Source organism: Thalia democratica, chromosome 4 (genome assembly GCF_965202585.1).
Source record: "Thalia democratica chromosome 4, ktThaDemo2.hap1.1, whole genome shotgun sequence".
In the NCBI taxonomy this organism is placed as follows: Eukaryota; Metazoa; Chordata; class Thaliacea; order Salpida; family Salpidae; genus Thalia; species Thalia democratica.
Window position 1 is genome coordinate 24,541,629 of NC_139168.1, and position 25,265 is coordinate 24,566,893.

The window sequence follows — 25,265 nt, forward strand, 5'->3', positions numbered from 1 at the left end:
TCGCCAGCATGCTCATCATCTTCGTGCTGGCAATCATAGACGCGTTGGGTAGCGTGGGTGGGGTGGCGGCGTTCCTGTCGCTTGCCAACGGGGTTTTGTACGGGGTCCGCGTCTTCCTGGAAGGACCCAACTTGCTGCATTCTTAATTTTTTTTCGTTTTTTTGTCTGTACATAATGTCAACTAGACGTTTTTTTTTTATAATACAAGTTTTAAATTATTTTATTTTAATCTTGTTTGTACATACTGTCGATCGACTGTACATATTTTGAATTTAAACTTTTCATAAAATAAAATTTTTAAATAAGTCTAGTTTTTCAAACAATTAAATGTTGTATTTATTCTAAAAATACGTTCGGTCTGGTTCGATTTGTTTATAACTTAAACAGAAATTGTTTTTAAGTCATAGTTTAGAACTGATTAAAGACAAAGTTTGTGATTGTTGTGGTGTAGAAAGGTCTTTAAACGTTATAAATTTCTAATTATTATGTAAGTTACTAAATTTGTGATAAACAACTATTTTAGTCAGAAGTATTCCGTTTTATTAAACAGACTTAAATGATTAAGATACTCAGAAATAACTTAAGTTTTAGTTTTTGTTTTGTTTAGAATTTTTGTGTATTGTATAGAGAAAACAATAAAAACATGAAAAAATTAGTATCATACTTTTACTTAAAACTTTAGTATAACCGAAATTTTAAAAAGATTAATTTCAAAACGAACGATAAGAAAAATTGTTTAAAAAAGTCAACAATGTTTTTTGGTATATACAATTAAAAAGCATGCAAAAAATTTACAAAATCACAATTAAGTCAAAATTTCGAAATTTCTCAATCTGAAGCCCTCGGCGAAGGCGCGGTAAATAAAAATCACCCCGTTCAATAGTGACGTCACAACCGCCATCAAGTAAACGGAGAAAGTCACCCCCCTCCTCCACCGCCAGTACCCCTCCACCCACCTTCCCCCTTCCGCCACGAACCACAGTGCGAAGGCAATGGACCCGAAGAAGGAGACCCACGCCCACGTGCGGGTCTCATCCGCCAGGCGGCGCTCGTAAGCGACGAAAACGCCGGCGCAGAAGAGGAGGGCGAAGGTAGAGAGGAGGAAGAACCTAACTTCCAGGTAGTTTCTGTGGTAACTCTGGAGAATGGTGAGGATGAGGACGACGAGCGAGAGGAAGCCGTTCAGCAGGTTGACTTTTCCTGTAAAAAGAAATATTTTTTGTTTATTTTAAGAGGTTGACTTTTCCTAAAAATGTAAGAATATTTTTAATTTTGTATACTTTAAGAGGTTGAATTTTCCTGCAAACAAAATAATTTTTTTAAATTTAATATTTTATTGTGAATTGCAAGTTTGTATGTTTTCCATTTTATATACTTTATTATATTTTTTGTGTTAGAAGTATGTACATAGAAACAACTTACTTGAGTATTCGGACATAACTTTTTCTTCTGAAATTTAGTATAACATATCTGTCTAAAAAGTATTTTTTAGCTGTTATGTGCTTTCTACTTACACATTTATTAATTTTTATTAATAAATAATGTTTCACTTATTTAGAATTAATTTTATGCAGACTAGAGCTTTTAAAATCAAATCGAAGTACATAACGAAAAAAATCTCTTATAAAAATGACTACAGCAAGTATTAATAAATCTCCTAAAATTTTGTTTAAAAATAACATTAAATTAATATATTTTTCAAAATATTTTTATAGTGTAAACATTTTTTCCGTCTGCTTTATATACTTATGTGTATTTGCAATTCAAAATATTCAATAGCGTATTAATGATGCAATTAAGTGCTATAAGACTTCAATAGTCTGTATTTTGTGATCAATACAAGAAGTATTTCTCAGCCAATTTAATTACGCAACTTCAAATGATTCTTGTAACAATGCTCTGTGAAGTATGCTTTTTAATACTTATTTTGTCTGGAAATTTTACAAAAGTAAAAAAATAATATTTTTGAACCATTTGATAGCTTGACACTGTTATAAGTATTTCATAGCAAAAAATTTGATTTTATAAGTGAATGAAACGGAAACTTTAGGATATTACTTGTACAACTTTTACGACATAACTGGCTTCCGTAACTTTTTATTAAAAAATACAACTAATTTAAAATCAGGGTCAAAAAGAAGATATACTGTACAAACATTTCAAAACTGTACTACAACATTTTGTTTTTAAAACTAAAAAAATTGAAATAGTCGTTATTAGAAACTTCACAATACGGAAAACTAAATAAGAATTTAAAACAATTTATTTGTTTAACTAGTTTTTTTCTTCAAAAAACATTTAAGCTTTAAAAATGTTTAGTTATAATCATAATGACGATTGTAGAGTTTGTAACAATGCAAAAATAAAGCATGAGTAAACTGTTATTTGGTACATGCTATTTATAACTTTAATTATTAGCTTAAATACATTATAGATGTACTGTACTGATGCTTTTACATTTTGGAATTTTATCATAGTTAGCTTTAAAAAAAAGTACATACTTCTCCTTTTCTAAAGTTGTTTAAAAACTGTACTGTGAAAGTGATCAGTTTTAATAACCATTAAAACAAAAATAAAAATCTATTGTAGTTACATAACAGAAACAGTACTTGTAACAGTTTTTTTTTTTTAACTAACACATTAACATTTACTTAAAACAAGATATAAGCCTAAGGATAAAAACACCAAAATATTCTATACATATAAAAGTTTGACAAATTCAAATTATTCAAATATTAGTAGTTCAAATATTTTTTCAACTCTTGATTGTAATATCGAATATACATACACTTATAGAAAATTCGAACATGTACTGTTTAAATGTTTACAATAAGTAAAAAAAAAGGTTGAAACCATACTTTTTATTATCCTAACAAATTTGTATCGTCAGTATCTGCTATAGCTTAAAATACAATAAGCAAAATAAAAAAACATATATATAATTAAAACAGTCGATTTTATTTTTCAATTTTTGTCATTTTTTAAGATTAATTTTCAATAATTAAAAAACCACTACTAGAAAAAGCATATACTAAAGTAAATAAGCTAAACCAATAATTCAATATTTAAAAAAATATCACTCAAAAAAAGTTCAAAACTTAAGAATTTTCTTGTTTTATATAAACTTTGTTTGGGTAAGTGCTAATGATCATTTTAAAAAAGTATCAGATAATTTTTTTTAAGTATAATGTAGTAACTAAACTAGCTTATACTAGTAAAAATAAATCCGACTATTTCAACATCAAAAGTAAGTATGTTTGCAAGTATTCAATGGAATTGTTATCTACAAATTCGCTTGTCTAGTCGTTAGGAGCATCTCCTACGTATGATCTTAATATTTATTAAAGTTAAAGACCATAGAAGAAATTACAATACATTGTGCAAATTTTATCAGTTGTTCAATTGCAAACCAGCTTGAATATTGTGAGCGATTAAAAAATTAAAAACCAATTTAAGCAGATTAGATTTTACAGTTTTGAAAAAATCTTCAACTAAATCTAAGCACTCAGACCCATAAAATAGAAAAAAAAAATTTTTAGCCATTCAGTAATTAATATGTAGTCTTGTTTACATTTAACATAAAATATGTGTTGTTTTTTTAAAATTTTGTTAATTTACACCTCTTAATAGTAAAAAAAAACATTTCTATATTACTCTAACTTTATTTATCTCTTGATAAGGGTATTAAGTTTAAAACCAAAAAGTTTCCTTATAAATAAAAATAAAAGCGATTTAAAACTAAGTTAATTTGTATAATTTTTACAAGTTTTAAATCGTAAATAGCAGTACAAAAACCTTCTTAAGTAAGAGAGTATTAAAAATATTACTATACTTAAATAGTGATAATGAAAACATATTTTTATTCATTTAAAACTATTCACTTAAAAGCTATCGTTTTATTTTAATAGTTTTTTACGCTAAGTTTCAAAACATTTGCTAAAAGCTAGCTTAGTAAAAAATTTAAACGAAAATAATGTATTTTAAATTAATCCTTAAAAAAAAATATTTTTTCTTTATACTGTAATTAACTTGTAACTACTTTTGATATTTAACTTAATTAAACCCTTTTAAAAATAGTTAGTTTTCTTATGAAAAAACATACTTTGGAAAACTTTCAAAGAGTTCGATGATATTTTTTTTTACCTGTAGCTTTTAAGAACTAACCAAATTAATTTAATGATAATTTACTTAAACCTAATGGTTCTAAAGTCAGCTTTGTTAAAAGCTTAGCATTTAATAGGTATTATGTTTTGAAAATTCTTTTTTTAGTCTCAAATTCTGATTCTCGTTAAAACTATTTATACAGATGTTGCTAACTTCTGTTTGAGTCACCGAAGTTTGTTGAGATTTAAACAAAGCTATTACTGATCAATATTCCTTTTCTTTATAAAAAAAAGTATTATTTCTAATATTCATAAAAGTAAATATCGGACATCGCTGTAAATTATTTTCTTTAAAACAACTAAAAATTACCATATAATGTCTTTTAAAAATTTCCACTATATTATTTAAATTAAGTTCAAAAAATTACATGTTAAAACAAATATAAAAACTAAAGTAAAACTATACGTAAAATATTACGGCGTTTATAAAATTTTAGTAAACGTTTAGTAAAACTTTAATAAAAGTATTTTGTATTACAGAAGATGTTATAAGCCTGTCATAACTTCGTATTGGATATAAATAGCTAAAGAAAATGGCATTTGCTAAAAATTAACTAAGAATTAAAAAAATAATAGTATAAAGTACAATTAACATTATTAGTTTAAAATATGAAGTTTTTTGTCACGAAATTACAAAAAATAAATTAGAAATTATTACGAATTATTAAGCTTCACAGAGCATCTTAAAAATTTTCTTAAGTTTATCTAAACATCTGAAAAAAAACAATGTGCACATTTCGCGAAACCTAGTTATAAACGTTTAAATATCAATCTAATATGAGCTTTCAAACAAGCTTGTAAAATAAACTAAACTCATTTTGTACTTATATTATTTTCTTATACAAATCATTAAGTGTACTTCAAAAATCTAACGGTGCTCGTTTTAAGATGTTAGAGTGTAAATCAGTCAAAAGACAAACAGAGTCTACTTTGCATACTTAAAACTTGTTCGGAGTAAGCTTTGAATTTCTTTGCGTTCTGGTGCATATGAACTATGATATTTTATATATTGAAGATTACAATTGTTTACTAATCTAATATATTTAATTTAACGGTGAACAAAAGATTTCAAAAAGTTAAATAAACCAAATGGAATCTAAAATGTACTCAATTCTAGCAACAACGCTAAACTGTAAAAAAAAACTTTAATTTTAATAGGTTTTTTAAAACAACTATTTGCATTTTCGTACATTATGCACTATGTCTTTTGTTTTAATTTGAACTTTTGTGATCGAACGAACTTATTTTAGTCAGCAGCTTGATGACTATATACTATATCAGAAAATCTCGAAATGTTTTAAATACTACTTGAGTGTGAAACAATATAGCTTGTCCAACAAAGAAAGAGCTGTTCAAAAATTTAAAAGACTTGGTTTAAAGAAAAAACTTTTGAATAAAGTTTTGAACCCATCTAAAGAGCTACTTAACATAAAATCAAGCGAGAAGCTAAAAAAAAAGTCAATTTAAAGACTGTAGTTTTTTGATTGTTAGTAAAAAACACGCTGATGAATACTAACCACTATTTTAGATTCACCATTACCAAAATTTAACTATATTTATAACATCTGCAATTCTATATTGCAATACAGTATACATTTGTAAATGTTATGAAATTGATCTATTTTAACGCATAAGTGTTTACAAGCTTTGTTTCAGATAAACGGTCTGTTTATTATTAATAATAAAAGCTCTTATTGCAACATACAGTATAAGTGCGTTATAACAAATAAAATTTCCAATTATGTAAAAATTTTGAACATTAGAATATTTTTTGATTAGTGTTTACAAGTTTTTTAACAAATACTTAAACTTTAATTTAGCAAAAAAAGGAGTCTTTGGAAAATATATCCTTTATTGAGAATTTTATTCACTGAATAACAACATTACGTTTACGAATAAAAAAAACAGTTAATAAAATGCAGTACAGTTAATAAATACAGTATAAAAAACGATATATATATTGCAAAAAGTTTAAGATGTTATTCGTTGATTTTTTCTTGCTTTTTAACACTTGTGTTCATGTAATCGACTATTAGCTTGAGAATGGAGAAAATCTGCAAAAAATTTAGTATTCTTGTAATTTCTTGTAGTTTAAAAACTAATGATTTAAATTTTGTTATTATATCAAAAACACTTTCAAAGGCTGTTGCAATAACTCAGTTTAAGTAACTTTGCTACAACTGCTTTATATCGTTATTGATGATGAATAAGTTTTTTGTTTTTTAAACTTTATCAAAGTTAAAAAAAAACAGTGTTAAGTTTAAAGTAAGTTGAAATTACTTTGCTTTGATCATTAGTTTTAGAAATACTTTAAGAAAATCTAAACTTTATGAGTTTGAAATTAAAGTTTTAGTTTTACTTTTCACAAACCATATTTTTCTTAGTTCACCTAATAAACTCAAATTGAAAACATATAAATATATCTAGCAGCACAGTACAACTTAATTTAGCACTGACTTGTATTTTTGGCATGTTGAACAAAACTTTTCTGACGTTTCCAGAATCAAGCTGAGTGAGAACGACCATCAGACATTTTCTACAACCTCCGAATGTCACCATTTGGTCGTAATTTATTTTTTCTATCGTTTGCTATCGATAATTAGTTTACTCAGTAGAAATAAAAGTAGTAAGACTGTAGTATACAAAGCTATAAATTTTATATTAAACAAAGTTATTTTAATTTGAAAACTTAAAACGTACAGTAATAAAAATAACCAACGTTTTTTTAATTTTCAAAAAGTAAAACCTAGCTTTAAATATCTGTTTTGATATCCTATTTATGTACTTCTATTTTGCAACTAACCATAGTCTTGTGATGCAAAATATTAAGACAGCTTTCTTCGACAGCGAGCCAGACAGAGTCACCTTTGCTTTTACCATTTGTTTCGATCTGGATATAAAATTAACTTTGTTAGTAATAGAAAAAACGCTGGATATAACTTAGTACAAAAACCAAACTTTCAGCAATGAATCATAAAAAAGTGCTGCAAAATGATGAACTTAAAACACTACAACTTACTTTAGCAGCATAGAAAGTAGCATCGCACAGAGGCCACTTTCTCACCACGTTGAGAAAAGTCCTCACGCATTCGGCCCTGGAAGTTTGCTTGAGGTTCGCCCACTTTTCTTCTACCTTTTCTCGTTGTTGCCTGTATTTATTTTTCACTATTACAGCACTGTTTTTTTCTAAATATTTTTTAAAATAACTTCCCACTATTTGATAAAATAGTCTCAGTTTTTTAAACTTATCTATCAAATCATTAAATGTCAATTTTACGGTTTTTCTTAAACAAATACACTCTACATTATATGTATTTAGTAAATAATTAACTTGTATGTTTACATGTGAAACCTACAAACTAAACATTGAATAATATAACTAGTTACTTACTAGTTATTAAATAGAACTAACTTTGAGCAAGATTTTCCCTTGGTGTCGCGATACCGGGCCGGGAATATTCTGTTTATGACGTCATTCAAACCCTGCGACGACTTGCTCTTGCACGGACCGAGCACAATTTGGGCTGTCAGCGCAGTGACCTCGATGGCCAGGTCTCTCGTTATTGGAAATCTGTCTTTTGCAATTTTTTCGCCAATCTGTAAAATATAATACTCGTTAACGTGTTTATAAGCAATTATATTAACTCAAGCTGCCAAAAATTTTGTTAATAATATATAAGTTTATTGAACAAAAGAAAAAGTTTTAGTCCAATGACCTGGTGTACAAAAAAACTTTCGGTTATTTAGTCATGCACCAAGAATACAATTAAAAGTTTTATCCATGACACAATAACTAAGTTACTTAAAATACCTGGTAAACTATGAGCAGTTTTTCGAAGCTGGTTTCCAGCGGCCTGTGTGCTCTGAAGCAGAGACGCCTGCGAAACATGAACTTGGGCTGAGTGGTCGCTTCGGCTATCCGGTGGGTGGCAATGTTTTCCCACGCCGACATCACATCGCACACCTGTGTTATGTATAAGTTTTATTCATTTGTTTTTAATTCTGTCAATATAGTAAAATAATTACACTGCCTGTGTAAGAAACTCTTTCTGATATTCTAAGACTTGTATAACGCGAAGACGTCTTTAAAGTAACAGCTAGATATTTTTAAGGATGTTAAAAAAATTAAACAGGTAAAAAAAGAAGCTTAAAATGTGTACACATTTTTAACGGTAGCAAAAACTATAAAATACTCTAGTATTTTACGAATCTTATTACCTTTGTTTAAACTAGGTGTTAAGTAAAGAGTATATAACTTTATACAATCAAAAAAAAATTTAAACTCTTGGATGACTTTAACTGAAACTCTACGATATTGTTAAGTTTAAAAGACTATTTTACTGTAGAGAGCATCAGTTAAAAAACGTTACAAAGACAATATTTTTTAAAGTTCACTACCTTTACGTGGGGATGAATGTAGTGCTGCAGTTTGCATCCGGGTTCGTTGACGAACAGTGAGAATGAAGTGTGGCTGAGAAATCCGCACTGATCCGATATGGAGCCGATCAGCTCACTTATCGTAGTTGATCCGTGGAAGCCGATTACCTGAAAGTAAAAAATAAAGTGTTGTTGTTGATGAAAAGAAGAGTTATGTAATTAAAATGTTGTAACTGTGAGACTGCAATGTTAGATTTAATATGATGATCGTATGCTTATATTCAAAATTAAAGCTTTTTAAAAAACAGAGTTTAAACTGAATCTGGAATCAAAGACAAATATAATCGGTTAGTTTATGAACACTATAAGAAATACAAACCTTTAAAAACTTGGAATTTTTAACTTGTAATGATATAAGCTTTTAAAGTTTACTGTTATAAAAGTAAATTATTTCTTTCCTCAGCAAAATTATAATTTTGGCTTTGGATAAACTTGAAGCATTTATTTTATTAAAGAAAACCAGTAGTTTCTTTTAGTAAAGTGATTTAGTAAAGTGATAAAAACTTTATTTTTAAATTCTCAAAGAAATATGTTTAATAACAATTCTTCAACAAAAAACACTTCAACAGTAAAATATAAACAGCTAAAAAAAATTGCCACATCCAACCTTGAAAACTGACAAAAGTACTTTGCTAAACAGTAATTAATTGTCTTACGACAAAACTCTTTTCATAAAAATCAACGAACCTTGTAGGATGAGTCGGCAAAGTGGACGGGGAGGCTGAGGGGGAGTGAGTGGTTGAAGGGGTTGCTGAGAAGGATGGACCTCGCCTCCGATCGGGAGGGAGCACAGGATCGAGGACCGGCAATCAGGAAGCGGTCCGAAGCGCGCTGGCAGTAGATGGCGTACTGGCCCACCTGGCTCCTGTGTGACGTCATAGTAATAAGTTTATACTACAAATTTGAATAAAGTTGTTTAAATAAGCGTTTTTTTATTTTCAAGCAAACTTTGTATAACAGTTTGTTTATATGTTAGTAGTGTATTCAAAATTTTAGTGCAAACGTTTTTAAGTTATAAAAACTAAAATTAAAGTATGTACAATGCTTGTATTAATGCTTAAAATAGACATTTGGATGAATAAACGCAAGCATTTGCTTAACTTACTTTGAGTCCGCATGGAAGTTGTAATGTAGTTTCAAAAGCTTTTTCAGTAAAATATTCGGCTCGAAAACAGATATGAGCAGTGCTAGAAGTTTCCACGCCTAAATGAAAAAAAAAAGTAATTTAAAATCAAAAAGTATATAAATGTATGCACTGTACACACAAACTTTAAAACAAATTCTTATTTTGATTTTTTAAAGTTTCTTTTAAAACTTGGTCAAGTGGTACAGACGGTTGATTAATTGATCAAAACTGTCTTGTGATGTTTTTTAACTTATAAGTTAAAACAATGCTCACCTGTAAGTACGGGGAACTCCTGTACAGCTTCTGGTCGCTTTCCTGGCGGTTGGTAAACCTGAACAGTTGGGCGAAGAGCTCGTTTTGCGCGTGCGGAAATTTCAAACACGTGGTGGCGACAGAGTGCACGAGAGCGATGTGAAAGTCGATGTTGCTCTGATCGAGTTCGTGTGTTACGAACTTCTGCACGCCCTGAAAAAAAAGTTGCACATTTGTTTGTGCGTATTAACAACATCTACTTGTATTTGTTCCATTAAAAATATTCTCGACAAAATTGTTCAGTGTGCGAATTAGATTTTATTATAATTGCGATTAAAACGCTACGATTTATCATCACAGGAAGCAAAGCAACTGCAACGGATTTTTCATCACTGAACCCCATAAACTTCCTGTGGGCTCCGTACTACAGGCGCCGTGTCATATGACAAAAGTGACTGTGAAAACAAAAGTTGGCAGCCAGTTTTGTTTGAACAAAAACCAAGCTGCCACGGAGCTTGTTTATATTGTTAACTTAACCGAAAACTTTTGTGCAAACAAAATCGCGTTCTGAGAGTTTTTAAACTTACATTGCTCTTGTTTTCATGCAGAAAGCACTCGAAAGGCGCGCAAAGGACCATCAATAACCTGAACTGTTTTCATTGCAAACTGTTTATGTTTTTTTAAGCAAAAGTTCAGCCTGCTTGCTAACGAATTCTAACAAACGTTTTTTGGCAGCTTTAAATGCTGCAAACGGCTCTTTAAACCAACGGATGTTGGCATTTGATTTTTAACTATCTGAACGTTTTTTATTACATTTGGTTTATCAAAAAATATTTTGTTTTGAAAGAGATTTTTTTTCTTACCTAATAAGTTAAAGTACTCTATCCACATATAAACAACTGTCATTCAAAACATTACGCAACCGGATATTAACACTTAACACTTAAACCAAAAAGTGACGTATTAGACATCTACAACATTACAAACCATACTTGTTGTAAAGAGTTGCTTTAACTACTTGACCGTAAAGTTTCAACTTAAAACAAACAAAAACTCACTACGAGTGATCGATTGCCCATAACAAAATTTGCGTTTTGCCAACTTTGTAATACAAGTATCAAAACTAAACTCACGCTCACGACTTTTTTCGTTTCCAGCTTCGAATCCTGGCTGCTCGAAGTGCTCAAGTGCTTGGAACAATCGCTTTCGGTAGAGTGCACCATAGCTGGCCATCGCAGCCATAAACTCCTGTCCTGATTGGCTGTTGGTTTCGAGTCGGCTTCGCTGATTAGCTGCAGCGCCGACTTGTCGAAGTCGGAAAGAACGATGGCTTCCCGCGATTGCATTTCCTCGAGAAACTTGACCTTTGAGTTAAACAAGTTTTAGTATATTTTGTTATTAAAACATTTGACTGAAAGTATTACACGCAGCAATGCATTTTTATAAGGGCCTGTATCAATTAGTTTTAGTTGAAACAAATGGTCGCATAATAAAAGTTAAAAGAACTGACCTTTAAACGAAGTTACGCCTATAAAGTACAACAGCTCTTTAAAAATAACAAATAACCTTTAGTCGCGAGCTTTAAAAGCAGCAAATTTTATGCACAAGAGCAAACGGGTTGTCAAATTTAAATTTGCGCTCCGGAAGCAATAAAGGCTGAGGGCGGCGACAAACAAAAAGCTCGTAAACACGAAAAGTTCTTATGACGTAACTATGAAGGCAGGTGCTGAGAAAAAGTTATAAAAAAACTAAATTAAACTTCAAACTTGCTTTGTTCACCTGCCAGCAGCTAATTAAAAAGGCGCAGCTTTTATGCTTTTGCTCTATAAAAACGGTTACATTACAAGCGACTTTCAACGAGAAAGTTACAACTCACCTTGTCTTGTTTGTGGTTGAAACAAAATAGAACTTGGTGTGACTTGCTGGTTCCGACGTGGACGAACTGCACAAAGTTGCCCTCATCGCAACTTGGTATGCCCTCATTGCAACTCTCCTCGCTAACTGCTGGTTGCTGGTTGAAAGCGTACAATTTAAGGCTTACCCGCTGCAGCTTTTCCTCCTGAGAAACGATTTTATTTGAGTTTGTCTATTGTTTGATTTATTTTTATTACTTTTTATGTGGCTGTGTGTGGTTTCGTGAAATTTGTGTGAAATTTCTCACGTTTTTAAGAAATATCGTAATTAAATAGTTATTAAAGTTTTTTGAATCTTATAAACCTAAAGTTATCACTTTTCTTAATGAAATGAAAATAATACGCTAATTCTTTTAATTGTTAAGTAGAACAATTTTATTGCTGCAAATTAAAAAGAAGTATAATAACCTGAATTAAACTTTTAAAAGTTCACCTACAATATATGGCATAAGTTTTATATTAATTTTTTACCATTTAAAGTGTTCACTGATAACAAATGCCGTCATACTTTATACTAATTCGAGGTTAGCAGTTCACCGAAAAAGTTCATCGGGTTAAGTTCGAGAAAAAAAAGTTGTCTAATCTTAATTTGATTATGATTGAAAACAAACACCTTTGTGTGCAGAAAAGTTGCAGGAACATGCGAAAACGAAAAGGCCGAAAGCAATTAAAAGATAATTTCATCCAAATAAACCGACAACAAAGCAAGCTTGCAGGTTACACGGTAAACTACATCGCTGCTGTATTGCAATTACATGGATTTTTCGTGTACGAGCAGTATATGAGACAAGCCCGCAAGTAACTACACGTATTTTGTAAAGTTTATATTAAACCCGAAGTGGCTGCTTTTAATATATATGTCAGGCGGATGAAATAATTTATCTTTGTTTTATAACTTTTAATTTTACTCGTGCTGGGAAAAGTCAGCAAAAACCAACGCAGTTTTGGTTTACCGCCCAAGCACTGGTCGAAAAAAAAAATCCCCAAACGTAAAACTCACGAGCATGCCCGGGTACTGGCAGTTGACGACGACCCAGTGCTGGTGCAGGCTCACGCTGACTTTCAGTGGAGGAGACTTTTCCTGGAAGACGGTGGCCTCGTAGCTGGCCGACTTGCCGGGGTGTCCCGAAGTTGCGGACGAACCAAAGCTGACGGCTGTTTTCAGACCTGTTAGCAGAAGTTTAATAAGTCAAAATATAAGAATTTTTAGTCGCTTAGTGAGAAAATTAATGTTAGTTTTTTTTAACGAATTAATTAGTTGTAATATTTCTTTTTTCGTTAAACAACATGTTAATAATTAAAAAGTTGAAAAGATTTTATTAACAGTAAACTTTTTCATTTAAAAAGATAAAACTACTCAACTTAACTACTTCAATAGAACATCTGTACTGAAAAGAAATTCAACTAAATATAAACTAGCAAAACGACACTTAAGGTTACTTCAAGAGGTTCTCAACAAAACACACAAAAAAAGAGGCAAACTAGTACTTACTTTTCGCCCACTCGCCGGCCTGATTGGGACTGGAAGCGGCCAGATAGTAGGTCTTGGTGCCATTTTCACTGCAAGTTTGAAACGACACCACGCAGCTGTCGGCCGACACCGACTTGCTGATGGTGACGGTGTGGCCGCTTTCCACATTGAACACTTGGTGGCCGCCCGATGAGCACGAAGCCTCGCTCTGTTTGGTGGAAAGGGGAAGCAGGTTAGAAGTATGTGGTAAAAAGTACAATGGCTTCTTGACAATCACAAAAGTTTTCCTTACGGTAAGTGCCACTTAATTTCTAAGTTTTTTAGTTTTGACATGTTTTTAGTCTCGGTTGGTAATTTTAACAAACTTGACTTTTCAATACAGTACACTACCGCTTAAGTACGCAAATTGAACCCGACCAAAAAGTGCGTACTTAGCACGGGTTGTGCGTACTTTTTGACGATATAGTATAATATGAAATTTAGTTGTTTGTTTTCTTTCTTACAACTAGCCACCAAATAATTAAGCTAAATAAACAAGTCATTTATTTTAAATAAGATTTAAAACATAATTCTAATTTTCAAATTTTTTTAATAGATTTTAAAATGATTTATTTTTTCTATCAAAAGCTTCTACATAATTAATACATACATTTAATATAGAAAGTCAATGTCAGTCAATGATTTAAAAAAAAATATTAAGCTACATTTTGTTTTGTTAGAGGGAAAGTACCAAACTACTTTGTGTTTACCAAATGTTTTCAAAACATCAATGTATGTACATTTAAATTAAATTATGACTTAACTATTTTGTATATGTAGGTTTTTTTAACTTTGTCATCTAGATTTATTTATTTTATAGCATTACAGCTCAAATATCATTATTCTTTTCAACTTTCTGCAACCACTACATAAGTGTTTAGTTTATTAACATTTAATAACAGGACTGTCTCAATCTCAGGCCACTTGGCCTACTCAGGATTACTCACCCTAGTTTAAAAGTTGTGAAAGTATCAGGCTAACTCAGCAGGTTGGCCATTCTACCTGGAAACATAAAATAATCTGGAAAAACTTGATGATTGAAAATTTAGGCAAAAAAACTGGAATTTCTTGAAGTTCTAGTATAACATCCTTTACTTTGTCTTTCTGGATAAGTGCGTACTTAAGGCGTGATGCGTACCAAAAAAAGTGCGTACTTAAGCGGTAGTATACTGTACTTTTAATTTTTAAACTGATATAATTTATTATTCAAATAACTGAAGATTTCTCTTGCAAATAGAGTTAAAAATAAAACCAAAAAACCAACCGATGTCTTGTAGAAGGTCATCCTTCCCCGCTGCAGCACGAACCACCGCTTCTTCCACTGCCGGGACTTCCCCGACAGCTTCTTCAGGTACCCGCACTTTGCGCTCGCATTTCGTTTCGCCTCACCGCACTTCGCACTCGAAGTCGTCACGCTCCGGTGAGCAGCGATGGGGGTTTCCCCCGACGACGTCTTCAGAAGCTTGTACTCCGGCTCGTCCTGGGTGAGGAGGGGAGCTTGCGGCAGGGCGAGGAGGCTGGAGGAGGAGGAGAGGCTGCCGTAGGCGTCGGGCGGGATCGCGTAATCGCTCTCCACTGACGTCATCGACTGGTGGGAGCTGGCTGCAATGATGGTTATCGTTACGTCACAGCACCGGTCGAAAGACGGTGATGTAATATGAGTTTTATAATTTAGATTTTTGTTTGTGAGAATTTATTTCAGCCACACGAGATCGTGACCAAGTTACGTGAAAAAAAATTATTATTGCTTCGCAGCGGTACGTGAATGCCGCATAATTTTGTTTACAAACTCGCACAATAACACCGTGTTCCTGTTTTAATAAAAAAATCGAGCAACAAAACACACGTTTAAACTTAAATAAACCGCAAGTTAAGGTAAAGCGTGGAAACAAAAACACTTACGAACGGTAAAACTTTTAGCACTTAAAAAGCTTAATTGGCAATCGAGCCGCAAAAATAAAAGTTCAAAACAATCGAAAAAAATTAAGCAAACACAGAAAATCACATGAAACCAGAAGTTGTTCCGCTCAGAAATGACATCAGCCCTCTGAGGTGGTCAACGGAGGCTCAAGCGGCGCCTTTTGATGTCAGCCGCCTTGTTTTCGAGCAAGCAGCAACGAAAATCGGCGACATCGGAGGAGAAAAGAATGAGAGAGTGGTCGTCGCGCTTGAGTGCACACACGTGTGCTGGCTGCTCTCTTTCAACCGGCTCTGCTGCTGCTGCTGAAGAGAAACTTTTGCTGCAACACAAAAGAGCTGCCGAATTGTCGGTAGCCAGGTAATAACAACATCTGAAAAAATTAGCAATAACATAAATTGCGTGGCCCAAGGGTAAATGCTGCTCTGGTAATTGCGGCCGCCACTTCTTCCGTTTGCTTTTGTTGTTTTCCACGGAACGAGCGCCTCCCCGCTCACCAAAGCTACTCGGTGGCAGACAGGAAACGACGATGTTTGTTGTCATGGTAACGATTACCGCCTCGCTCGTGATCTGCCGCTGGTTCGGCCGATCGACGCGGTTTTCATCAGGAAATTTTTACTTATTGCGAGCAATAGGACGAAGCAAATTTAATTAAACTTTAAAATTTTAAAGTTAAACTATTCTACAAACCTCGCTTTATGGCGCGGCTGGTCATCGGGCTGCTCGTCTTCTGATTGGCTGCTTGGTTTTGCTGTAGCGAGCAGCCAGCGATTGCGGCGGCCATTTCCAACGACGTCATCGCTTTCGTCACAGGGGGTTGGTTAGACGAGGGTTGCCGCTTGACGAACGGCCGGTTGTGACGTAATAAAGGAGTAACGGTCGTTTCGTCATCGGATGAATCGGAGGAGGGCGCCGTTAGCGGATCTTTTCGAATCTGCTGGGCCCTCTATGATATTTAAAAAAAAATATATATATAAAATCATCCGATGTTACCAAACAGACCAGTTAAAAATGGGACAGTAATATATAAAAGTAAAGGTAATATAAATGTTATAAATTATAGACATATTAAAATGAAACTCACCCCTTTTAGCTTGGCGTACACCGGCACTGTGAGCGGTTTGGCCTGAAAATATATAAAAAACATTAAAATCGACTTTTTATATTATTCACCGTCTAGTTTGCGTTTCTGTTTACCCTGCACAAATACAAATGAAAAAAAAAAGTTCAAAAGAAAGCCATCAATTAGGCTTCAGAATAAAAACAGCGAAAGTGCACGGGTCACTAGGGTTCGCCCCCCTGACAACACGCCCTAGCAACCCGTCTCTATCTGCTCTGAAATCTCGTGTATCAAGTGCAAGTTGCATGCAGCAAAAAAACTTGAAAGCGGCTGTTTGAAGCGGGGAATTATTTTTTCGCCGCTCAAATTGCTCGGTAATTTGTCAGCCTTATCGAAAAAGCAATATCCTTGCAGTTTGAAATTGCCCCGGCTTTTGCTCGAGCAAGATTTAATTTCGCCTGCAACATTTGTTTTTACTTTTCGATCGGGTGGAGATCTTATCTGCCTTTGTGTCACCTCGCTTCTTGCGTGTTTATCGCCGCGATCTAGCTCGTAAAATGTGTTGACAAATAAAAAGAGGAAAACGTTTCAATATGAGGGGTCAAGTGTAGGCTTGTTATAGCTAAATGTGTGAACAGTGCAATTTTTTTGACACTTGCCAAATTACCGTTGAAAGAAAGTGCGCTCGTTAAATCACGCTTACCGACACGACGGCTATTTGTAATAGCTATTAAAATAAAAAGTTTAAAAGCATCGCTGCAGTTTGTTTTGACAGTATTTGTTTTCAACTCGACGTTTTTCGCGCCTTTAATTGCGCCTCGTCTTTTGTTTTAACTAAAAACTGTCTCACGCCCCTGCAGCTTCCCTTTGATATTCGCACCCGCGGGTATTAGCAAAGAGACAGCTTCGGATTATCTGCCGAAACCCTGTAAAAACAAAGGCTGTGCGAAAAAGGAGCTCGTTCAAAGTGAATTAATTCATGGAGAGCAGACAAAACCTTGTGTGAAATGCTTCACGGCCCGTGTTAAGGCTTTTTGTAAATACGCCTTCAAAACGCTTTGCTGAGCAAATAACTTGTTATTGGTGGTTCGTGCGAAGTGTTAACTAATAAAAGTTTTGTGTCAACCTGTGCAAACAAAATTTGTGGATTTAATTTGGTTGTTGATTCAGTTTGAAAGAAATGAAAACTTTACGGCGTATTTGTTTTTGAATTAAAACACATGTTGTTTCGTGCCACGGCTCGGAGTTGTGAAATAGAACAAACAACTTATTTTACATAAACATTAGCTAAAAATCAATTTTTAGTTTACAGCTTTCAAAAGCTTGTATTTTAAATTTAATAAATTTGTTTAACTGAACTATAAGTATATACACAGAAAGTTTGTACAAAAAAAGTATAACTTGTATATCACTTACAGTTTGTATTTGTCTAAAGTTTTAGTTTTTTAGTTAAACAAAACAAATGTAAATCGCTAAAAAGATATATTTTGTAAGTATATTAATAGTTTTATAGTGCAATTTACCTTAAAAGTTTTATTAATGTTTTAATATATATAAAACGCCCTTTATGACCTTATAACAAACTGATTATCTCAGACACCTATATTTGTATAAATTAGTATATAATTGCTTTTTAAGTGATGTTAAGACATTCAAAACACAAAAAAAAAAGCAATTAAACTATAAATTTTAATAAACATTAGCTTTACACAGACTTTAATGTTTAGCTCTGTGAAATAAAATCTAGTTTAAAATTAGCTTAAGCAGTGTACTCGTTAGTCTTTATCTTTATAAATGATATATGTAATGACTTTTGTAATAATCGTAAAAAATAAATTACAATATTTTTTATTTAAATAAAAACGTACCCGGTGAATAATATCGGCGTATTCTCCGGGCTTGTAGTCTTCACAAATCGATACAACATCTGTTACAAAAATATTTATCTGCATATATAAGTCTTTTCTACTGAGAGTTTGATTTTAATTTTGAAACAACAGTTTCTTACTTTTTCACGTTTGTACTAGGAAACTGTTTGCTAACAAATTAATAATGTAATAGGTACTTGTTTATGTACAAACTATACTACTATTTGTATTACAAACTTAAGTTTACAAAAAACTCACGTTTGCTCGGTATAGTCCTTCCCAGTGCGTTCGAAGAAAACTGGAAGCCGGACTTTGCCATGTTATATATTTTAGTTTCCTGTATAATTTAAAAACAAATGTTTCACAAAAACGCAACATCTTTTTAAACTTTTTGCTAAAAAAATTCTCATTAAATGCGGCTAAAAATCTTTATTTTTTTAACAAAAAGTTTTTTTCTAATTTAAATTTTTAACGGATAATAAAGAGTTTTCTTACCCAAACAGCGTGCTGATGGAGGGGAGGCGTCGGAGGCCTCAGGTTCCTCCGCTGAGCCTTTCTGAAAGAGGATGCGGGCAGGGAGTGGGAGAAATCCACTCCGACGCTCCTTTCTCCCAATTCCTCCACTCCTCCCAACTGCGACTTCTCCTTCTTTGTGTCGACGAGCACGGGGCAGGACCTTCCGAAGTCCGCCCCGCCCTCATCGCCACACTGCTGGTCCACCAGGCTCTGCAGCCGCTTGCGCGCCGACGACCGCAGGTACCTCGATTTTCCGGTCGGGTGGTTGTCGGGAACGGCGACGGACGGCGAGGCGTAAACTTTAACATCTGGGTTGCTGTCGAACTTCACCTTGACTTTCTCCTCCTCCTCCTCTTTGTGATCCTCCTCAACCTCCATCGGAGACTGCGTAGGATCGTCGGGGGTGAAGTGGACCTCGTTGTCGCAGAAGTCGTTGAACTCCATCAGCTTCTCTTCCACGGCCTGGTTGAAGAAATAGTGTGAAATGGTGTGAAGTGTTTTGTAATTTTTTAATAAAACGAGGCTTATTTTTTGAGAGTTTTAATCAAAGTATTAAGTTAATTAAACTTGGTGAGCGTTATCTTATAAGTTAACTCAAAGATTGACAATTTTTTATCAGCAGCTGTACGATACTCTTTTTCGGATTATAAACTTTATTGGGAGCATCTTAAAAAGTTCTGAAACGGCGTAAACCATCGCAAACAGCACAAAAAAAATATGCGTGTTTTCAACGCGCTGTTTGGAAACCGCCTAATTAGCTGCGTAGCTTTTTGTTGTGTGTGTGGAGGGTGGAACTTTGCGAAATGCTCGGGATAAGTTGCAATTATTCATGCGGTGCGAGATTACATTCCACACACAAATGTATGATGATTATACGTATGTATATATATATATATGTATGATTATTGCACCTTTCTAATGGAGCCGGTTGAGCAGGCGGCCGAGACGTTGGAGTTCATCTTGCTCCTCCGTTCCTTCTGCTGGGCGTCTGTGTTTCATTTTTGTTTTTTTATTGTAATGTTTTTTATATATTAGAATAAAAAAAAAGTATCTTTAACAAATATCGAAAACAGATATTGCAGGTTTTATTTGTTAGAAAAACGGTTTTCACAGCTTGTTGGTTCGATTCCGCTTGTGACGTAACAAAACCATTTTTTAACTAAAAAAACTTTTTACAATTGAAATAAGAACGCTTTGCTTGTTAAAAAAGTACAGGAAGTTTAAAACTTGCGTTTGATTAGTCAAACAATTTGTTTTTAATATTAATTTTTTTTACTGTGTTTATATTACTTTAAATGCATAAACTCAAATATATAAATATATTTCTGTTTTTGTTTTGAACTTTTTTAAATTATTTTTAGCAGTCTGACAACAATACAAGTAGACATTGAACTTTGTTGAAACTCTTTTCGTGTTATTTTAATATAAATTTAATTACTACAACAAACCTTGTAGCTCTCTTTTTAAACTTTCCACTTTCTTTTCAAGCTTCTTTTTCACTGTTTTCAGTTTTTTTCGTTCTTCGGCATCCTGGTAAAAAATAATTAATTTTGAAAAACCAAACTTTAAAAAAACATATTGTTTTATAATCTATTGGTTAAAAGTTAAAATAAAGATGCAATAGCATTTTTTTAAAAGCACACATTTTATAAATACATATAGTAACTTAGATTTACCATTACCGACGCAGTTTTTTAACTTTTTACATTAGTTTATATAAACGAACAATATTGTTACCAAACAGTTATAAGAACTCCTAGTATTGAACTACTTGTATTTAAAAGCGTTTAGTTTTTCTTTTTATTTACACATAAAGAATAGAACCTACCACTTTCAATCTAGTTAGTTAAAATGCAGTTATTTAATCATCATACTTACCAATCAAACACCCACTTTTTATCTAGCTTTTTTTAAACAGTTGTTTAATCTTTGTTATCATTTTCTCATATACAAACCAACCACTTTCAATCAAAACACATTGAACTAAATTCGCCACATTAAGTTATGAAAGATCAAAATTTTTTTTCTCACCACTTTCAGCGTCTTCATCACCCACGCCTTGATCTGCATCGTCTTCTCCCTGAGAGCGGCCTGGTCCCTCTTCCTGGCGTTCAGCTGAAAACAAGTAGTTGCGATGAGGGCATAACAAAAAACACACCGTAATTAAGCCTAATAAACTCATCTTGAATTTCTGCTTATCCCGCAAGCGAAAACTTTCTCAGGCTTTGCGAACTAAAAAAGTAGCGTGGGCTTTTCGCTTGGCGATTTGCAAAAATAAAAAGCAATTAGCTAATCAATAAAGCTTCCAATTAACGTTTGATGTATAAGATGTTGTTTATTTAAGCGTCGCGGTTTTTCAGGGAGCTAGTAAAATTAATTTAATAATGTTCATTATTTGTTGTCGCCAATTAAAGTTGTTTGTTTTAAGCTACGGTAAAGGTAAATAGCCAAAATGTTGTGCAAATAAAGATGTTTTAATTTATTTCAAATTAGTTTTGTAATAAAAAAGGTTGTTGTGACAAAAATTGATTAATTTCTGTTTTTTTTTTGTAATTTGAATTTAATAGTTTGTATAGTTCAATACAATAATGGCTACAATATTTACATAAAGCTGTTTTATTTTAAAAACTTTTTTTAACATTATTTGTTTCATAACATAAAAATAAACACAACTTTAATTAAATAATGACCCTCCTAGGCCATCTGAACTATACTATAGAGTTATAAAATATATTCAACGAAAAAAAGTAATTTGGACAAATAAAAAACAATTTGCTGACTAAACAAAACACAAGCAAACAGCTGTTTGTAATATTACTAGAAGCATAATTTTGATTAACCAATTTATACAAATCATCACTTAATAAACAAATACCACGTATTAAACGACCAATTGCTTAGAACAGCAATAAACAGCAATAAAGTTCTCAAGCCTCTTTACTTACCAATTATCCCACACACTGTACAATGACGTCACAATACATAAAACCAGACTCACTTCAACTTTGAGCTTTTGTTCGAGTTGCGAGTTTTTCTTTTGTAGCTGCTCGCACTTCTCCTCCAGTGTCTTGTCATCTGACTTCCTGTGCGGCGCCGCCTTCAGTGTGGCGAGCTGTTTTGTGGAGTTACGTTTAAAAAACAAGTTTCATTTACAACAAGTGTTTCGAACCGGCAAAAAGTCAGTGCATGGAATTTTAACTTTCGTTTAACGATTTTAAAATGAGCCGTGGGTAATTGGAAATGATTAACCATGCCGGTTAAAACTTGAGTTTTTACTGAGATAAGTTGAAATCGAAAAGAATATTTCAAAAACAGAGTATTTAAATAACGGCTCAGACACAGATTAATAACAATCAACAAATGTTACTCGTGACAAATTTTATCAGCGTTTTATCAGAGCTGTTATCAGCTTATACAAAAGAACAGCTGCTGCTGATTCGATTTTACCTCCTTTTCCGCTGTCATCGCTCTTTCCTCGCATTTCAGCGCCTTCTCTCCAGCTTCTTTCAGCGTCAACTTCAGTTTTTCGATCTGAATTAAAATTATTTATGGTTTGATGATTTCTTAAAATTATAACTTTAATTTTACAATTTTAAAAGTCGAACATGGTATTGAGTTTAGGATTTTTGTAAATTTAAATTATTTTTTTCATAAATCAAACCATTTTTATCTAATTTAAGGGCATAATTACCTTTTGTTACAAATTCAAAATTGTGAAGATAATTAATCGAACACCGTGTGTTTAGAGAAACCAATAATTGCATTAGCCCGACTCGAGATAAGCACAGCTTAATAAGTTTTTCTTTAATATCCAGTCATTAGGCTTAATTAGGCAAGTGCACCAAGCGCTAATGGCAGGGAATCGAATGAGGCGAATTACGAGGTTTCATTATGTGAGAATTACGATAAGGTGATTGCAAATAGGAGAGAGTTGCAAGATCAAAGAGTGGCGTCACGGTTGAGTAAGCACGATGTTGCAACCGGTGTTAGCTGACTTGTTACTAACGACTTTGCGTTGTTACAAGGCGACTTTAATTAAGATCATTAAATTTAACTTTGGCCGTAATGTGTAAATGGGCAGTAAAATTAGTCGCTTAAAAGGAAGTTTAAGCTTAAATCTAATATGGTGGACTAGAATCTGTTCCCAAGCTATTAGACAAGTTTTAAATCTATAATAGTTAAATGTGTACATTTAAAGGAGTAGTAATGTGTACATTTAATGTCTTGTTGTTTATTTTTAATACGAAAAATGTTACAAGTTTAATTTACATTAAATAATTTGTTGAACTTCAAGTTTTTTTTATAACTGACAAGTTGGTTTTGGGTAAACTGAAATTTAAAAGCTTTAAGGTCAAAGTTCAATTTTATACAACTTATAATTTCAGCAGATCAAATTAGAGTAAATTAAAAACCAAACGGTTACTTAAATTCATGAAAGTATATTTGCTTGACTTTGCTGAAATTGAATTAATTAGTTATACATTTTAAAATTTTTAAAAAGTAACTAAGTTAATTAAAACAAGATGTATGTTTAAGTTCGATTTGTAATTTAGATAAAAATCATTAAACTAATTTCTTCAAAATATCATTAGAGGCAAGTTTTTAAATAACCTAAGCAATTAAAAGAAGAAAAACAGCGAAACCGGAAAGAAGACAAGTATAAACAAAAATAAAACATGATATACTCGTTATGTACCTTCTGATTATCTCTTGCCGATAAATTTAATGAAATAATGGATTTAGTGTTCTTAGACATTTTTCAACCAAGAAACTTGGATATAATAGTTGTTGTTAAGTTTTTGAAACATTAACTTGTAACTTTTTTTTATACAGTAGTTTTATTTTTGTAGTCGTAGCTTTTAACAAACAATTGCATTAAATTTGTTTATTTATATATCTTTTATTCAAAAAAGAACATAAAGATTTTGCAGATATTTTTAAAACAGCGATTAACTTCCAACATTTTCGTATCTTTTAACGGTACTAACCAAACTAAAAATGCTACCAATAAGTAAACATTTTAGAAGAAAAATTCTCAAACAAAATTCAACCTGCGAGTTGATCTTCTTCCGAGCCGAGGCCGCCCTTTTGTGAAACAGGATCAGTTTTTCGTTCGCTTCGTTGAACTTTGTCTGCCAGTCGATGGTGACGTCATCGCCGTCATTGTGACGCGACTCCTCCATGCTTCCGGCGATCAGCTGTCAAAATTCCTTATGTGACGTAACACTCGAACGTTAAAATGAACTTTAAACAGACCTGAAAAAAAATTAACTGTAAAACTTTTTGCGTGGATTTTACGATAATGCGAAACCGATTTATTAGACTTAGTTCAGAATAAATATAATTTTTTATTGCTTTACAACTCATCCTTTTTACGTGCGTTAGACAATGGGCAGTAAAGTTAAAACTTTTATTGTTCCGCACTAATAAAATAACTTTATTGGGCTCTTTTCATATGCCAAAGCTCAAGTTAAGTTGTTGCTTTTGCTGCTTAATGCTAGCAAAACCAGCTTGTGTATTTAAACAAACACTAATGTCAATAAACCTCGAAATGTCAAAGACAGTAAAAATAAATAAGGCGTAATCGAAAGAAGCAGACAAAATTTATTTGCTTTACATACAAAATTGTGTGACAAGCAAAATGTATACAAATTTTTGGTATCATCAGCAATAAACTAATTTAAGTTGTGCTAAGATTTCTTTAATTGATTGTACGCTTAGTTTTTGAATAACGATTTTTTTTTTAAACGTTTAGACTTAGAGAATAAAATTTTGCAGCTGCTAAACACAAGCGCAGTTAAGTATGCTAAAACTTATAAACTGAAGATGTTTATTAACTAATAGGAAAAAATATAAACAAAACTTGTAAAGTATAATTTGCTTCGAAAAAAAATTAATTTGTAACCATAAAAACTCAACCAATTACTTACAGTAACAAACCTAACTTGTTTGAAAAACAAAAACGAAGCAAACAAAAAACAAGCTTCAACTGCCCGTTGGTCGAGCAATTAGCCTGCAAAAACCTTCCTGGAAAAACTAAAAACTAAATACAAATTCTGCGTTCACAAAGCATTATAACCAAGCCAACATCCCCGAAGCTAACCGCAGCCAAATCCGCCTTTAAGCTCATGCGAAAAAAAAGTCAGCAACTTTTTTCTTATTACAAGCGCAACAGTGCTGGGAGTCAGTAAGTTGCTTTCAAATAAGTCGCTAAACGCTTCGCTGCCCGCTCGTGCAGCTTGCGATAACTATCTAGTATGCGAGAGCTACACACAACACAATATAGCTGCCAAGTTTCGTTGTTGCGCGGCGCCCACTAACGGTTGTAAAAATTATTTTAAATTCTCAACTTTTATTTTGAACTTTTGTACGTATTGTTTTTTAGTTTGTAATTGATTTTTACTGGCGCAACGGATAAAGTTTATAAAAATATTAGCAATCGAGTTGGATAAATACATTTTTTTTGTCACAGTTTTTGTTATTCTGTTATTTAGATTTAATT

At 32.6% G+C, this 25,265-nt stretch overlaps 1 protein-coding gene across 1 annotated transcript; it reads right to left on the reverse strand.

The window, feature by feature from the left end:
• Positions 1-6,003: 6,003 nt before the first annotated feature.
• LOC145833966 (pleckstrin homology domain-containing family H member 2-like) lies at positions 6,004-24,013 on the reverse strand. The gene is made up of 26 exons (XM_082941254.1): positions 23,815-24,013; positions 22,211-22,294; positions 21,762-21,875; positions 20,795-20,878; positions 20,212-20,293; positions 19,675-19,751; positions 18,743-19,225; positions 18,506-18,584; positions 18,248-18,306; positions 16,404-16,445; positions 16,010-16,265; positions 14,666-15,003; positions 13,384-13,570; positions 12,892-13,058; positions 11,855-12,037; positions 11,112-11,342; positions 10,000-10,191; positions 9,706-9,803; positions 9,288-9,465; positions 8,562-8,708; positions 7,975-8,127; positions 7,576-7,760; positions 7,183-7,312; positions 6,967-7,053; positions 6,621-6,752; positions 6,004-6,217 (listed from the first exon to the last, which is right to left on the reverse strand). Exons 1-26 carry the CDS (start codon positions 23,944-23,946, stop codon positions 6,143-6,145), a joined length of 3,975 nt encoding a protein of 1,324 aa, XP_082797380.1. The 5' UTR covers positions 23,947-24,013; the 3' UTR covers positions 6,004-6,142.
• Positions 24,014-25,265: the final 1,252 nt, after the last annotated feature.